The 3,712-nt window shown below is 45.4% G+C and overlaps 1 protein-coding gene across 1 annotated transcript in view; it reads right to left on the bottom strand.

Moving 5' to 3' along the window:
- The window catches only part of CUNH16orf72 (chromosome unknown C16orf72 homolog), a 33,025-nt gene that overhangs the window by 27,441 nt on the left and 1,872 nt on the right, over nucleotides 1-3,712 (bottom strand). Inside the window, exon 2 of the mRNA XM_017734250.1 lies at nucleotides 1,800-1,879. Within this exon, the coding sequence (XP_017589739.1) occupies nucleotides 1,800-1,879 (80 nt within the window). The remainder of the gene's footprint in view (nucleotides 1-1,799; nucleotides 1,880-3,712) is intronic.

Below are 3,712 nucleotides of genomic sequence, written 5' to 3'. Positions count from 1 at the left end.
GCCAGAGAAAAAAAATAAAGGTATTGAAGAAATTAATAGATTCATCACCAGCATCACAAGTGATCTGGATGCTTCTGACTTAGGAATTCCCCAAGTTCCCACTATAAAGCCTGCAGGAATAGGGCCAAGGAGGCTGGCAACTGTCTTCAGCAGTGAGGCAATACAGAGCAGCTCTTCCCTGGTGCACACTCTTACAGCAGTGGTTTATTGACTTCCTGAGTCCAAGGCTCCATCCATGTCCAATAATAATAATAATGCTGATCTGCCCCTTTATAAAAAACCAGAGCTGTTGGAAAGTTATATATTATGGGATCATTTTCAGCAAACCAGACTGTAAGTAGCTTTTTTCCTTCTGTTTGACCCAGGAGTGAGTGCAACTTGATGATGCAGAAGGATGCTGTGGTACCAGGGTGAGTGTGGGGACCCTGCCCTTCAGCACACTTGACACTCCCCTGGTGTAAAACGTTGTGGCTGAAATCCTCTGCTCTGTCATACGCAGAAAATCAGGCAGATTTTCATAATAGCGTTTCAGCTAAGCAGGGAAAATAAATTGGAATTCTAGATCAAGCTTTTTGTTGAAGCACTACCTTATTTCTGGGTTTAAATCCCTCCTCATTTTCAGACCTATCCTTGGATGTGGTTCTTCACTTTCTATGCTGGGTATTGCTGTGTGCTATTAAGGGAATGTTATGTTCCACTTGAGAGGTGGTAAAGTGAAAATCACATAAATACTCAGGAAGAGCTCTTTGAGATGCTTCAGGACTTAAAGAGCTATGAATTTGCAAGCTCTACTAACATGATCTCCTTTTATGGCATATGTTTGTATCAAAATATGGTATTTTTACACTCAGATTTGACACGTGGATTCCTTCCAACAGGAATAGGAAGATGGCATCAGTCATCTGTATTTAAAATCCAAATGGAGGACATTGCATATAAGAACTGGCATTGGGTAATGAGAGGGAAGCCACCAGTGACTCCTATTGATCCTCAAAGTGTGACCCTGAGCAAGTCCTTGAATCTTCTGTGCCTCAGCCTGTGATGCTCAGACATGATTAGCATGTGTACTTTATCAGCAAGGTTGTTGTGCAAGTTTAATGAGTGCTTGCAAAATGATTTGCGGCATTTGAATGGCAGAGGCTGTGTAATTGCACAGCCCTGCTCTGGTGTATAATTGCAGAGGCTGCAGGGAGCCTGTGGAGAGCTGCTGGCTGCCTCCCTGCTGAATAACCCACGGACAAATGAGCATTTTAGTGCTGGGAGGAAAATCCAGTTACCCTGAAGCATAAGTGTGGATCCTCCGCATTTCTGGGCAGTTCATGCTTCCTTGTGTAAAACTCGGGGGTAGAAGTTTGCTGCTGAGTGCTAAGCAGATTTTCCTAGTGCTGTCTTCAGACTTGAAAATATTATTTAAGCAGAGAAAAATCTGTCAAAGTCAGCAACATTCTTAACAGAAGGGAGAAAATACCATACTTCAAGTGTGTCTCCACCAGGATGAAGAGCTTGCCACTGGAGGTATCTTTGTCCCAGAGAAGGAGTGCAGTCCTTGCATGTATTTCGTCAGGCCTCTCTCTATACCCCTGTACTCCTCACATGTCCAGCTGGAAGGTCAGCCTGTGGATGACTCTGAGCTGTCACATAACACTAAACCCTGCCAAACAAATATGTCCAGCAGTGAGGAAACTGGGCACTGGATCTCGCTCCAGAGCCAGAATCCTGCTGCGCTTGCCTCTCCCTCTGCCACCTCTGCCTTCAGGGCTGATGTCCACCCTGATGTCCTGCCCCTGAGGACACCAGACAGAGCTCCAGCCAGGGCTTTGACCTTCTGTCTGTGTAAATAGAACAGCTTTTTTCCGATGTTTGCACTAGAATTCCCGAACTGCAGCAGTGCAGAGAGGGACTGGTTCAGCTCTCACTTTTGCTGCCGTTTTTTCTCCTGAGCAGGTGCCTTTATAGAGAATTCTGGTTTAAACTTCCCAACTGTGTCAGGAGGTTTTGACATGCATCTAAAGGCACAAAATATTTACTGTTAAAGAACATCTGTAGGACCTGCTCCGAGCACCAGCCTATGCTGAGGAGATGAATTCCTACTGATTTGGCCTTTTGCGCCATACCGTACCAGTTTAATTAAACCTTCCTCCTCACTTTTTGAATCATGCTCTTCCTTTGCAGAGCCAGGGCTCTGTGTGTCTGTCTCACCCCATGTATGCACAGGAGAACCCCTCAACTCAGGGTTTAAAAACACTTCTTAAAAATTAGCCTGTGGTTCATTTTGTTCCATGTAGAGGCATATGCCCGTTCATTTTGAATGTGAGTATAAAGTCCATGGATTCAATGTAATTGCTTCATTCCTCAGTAGGGATTTCACTGGGATGGAAGGAATAAAGCTGCTGCCCACCCCTGGACAGAAGCTGACTTTGGAGGGGATTTGCTAGTGTTTCAGCTTTAAGGTAGCACAAAGACAAGAAGTTTGGATTGCTATAGCTATCTTACCTGGATTTAATTTCAGTCCATTTCCTTAAGGAACTACTAGTCAGCATAATTTGAATAAGCAGCCTTTAATAATAAGCCCAGATGTGCTTTTGATTGTGGGTGATTTGTTTCTATATAGTGGGTGTTGAATTACTCTTTGTCATTTGGGAAAAAAACTCCTGAAAGAGATTTTTAAACAAATAAACCCATTTCTTAGGCAGATACCAATTTAGGTGATAATCTAGAAATAATTATTCTTTCTACCACTGCAATTTAAAACAGCCATGGCATCACATTGTGAGCTGTGCTTTGGACAATGTTGTCAAAAACCATGCCCAAAGTCACTAAAGGCCAGGAGGCTTGTTGACTGGAAAAATCATGGTCCCAACTCTTACTGACTTCCAGAAGGAAAGAAAGCTGTAAGAGCACTTCAGATTTCTTCATTCTGAATGCAGATCTAATTTTTTAGGCCAACTGAACAAAATGTCTGTCTAGAGAGCTCCAGAAAGAGGAACAAAAGTAAACTATAAATATTCAGCTCTTGATTTCAGATTTTAATAAATTATGAGCTCTGGGAGATGCATTTTTTCTTTCAAATAACAACTGACTTCATTCATTTTATAATTTGGTTGTATAGTGCCTGTCACCTTCTATCTGGATACAATCCATCAGTCTCTGGCAACGCTTTAAGATGACACATCCCAAAGGAAATTAGGTCCAAGGGTCTGATGAGGAACAACCACTCCCTGTGGAAGCGCAGTCTCTATCTCTGTATCCCTGTCTATAGCTATAAATAAAGTCTCCTGCACGGCAAGGTCTGATGTGAGACACGACACTCAAAGATTGCTTAACCTATATAACAACCAGGGAGTGCTCCGGTGCCAGCCCGGGCTGGGTGGCAGAGGAGGCTCCCTGGGCTGTGTCCCTGCAGCCCAGCCATGGGCACGACGCTGCTGCCAGCCCGGACACCTGCTCTGTGTGCCCACCTGGCACACCTGGGGCTGGGCGCACCGGGCTTCCTGACCGCGTGTCTTGTAGCCCGCCCGATGCCGCTGGCCTGGATTAACAATCTGGATGCGGAGACACTTTCCGCTCCAAGGGAGGTTAAGCCAAAGCAGACACGGGCCGGTGTGAATCGATAAATCGCCCCTTCTTGGTGTTCCCCAGGACCCTGCCGTGACCGCGGTGAGTGTGGCACCCAGGGCCCGCCTGTCGCCGGGCGGCCGGGCAGCCGAGCTGC

The sequence above is a fragment of the Corvus brachyrhynchos genome, unplaced genomic scaffold (genome assembly GCF_000691975.1).
Source record: "Corvus brachyrhynchos isolate BGI_N302 unplaced genomic scaffold, ASM69197v1 scaffold5, whole genome shotgun sequence".
NCBI lineage: Eukaryota > Metazoa > Chordata > Aves > Passeriformes > Corvidae > Corvus > Corvus brachyrhynchos.
The sequence above is the reverse complement of the archived record's forward strand: the minus strand, read 5'-3'. Positions and strand labels throughout refer to the sequence as shown.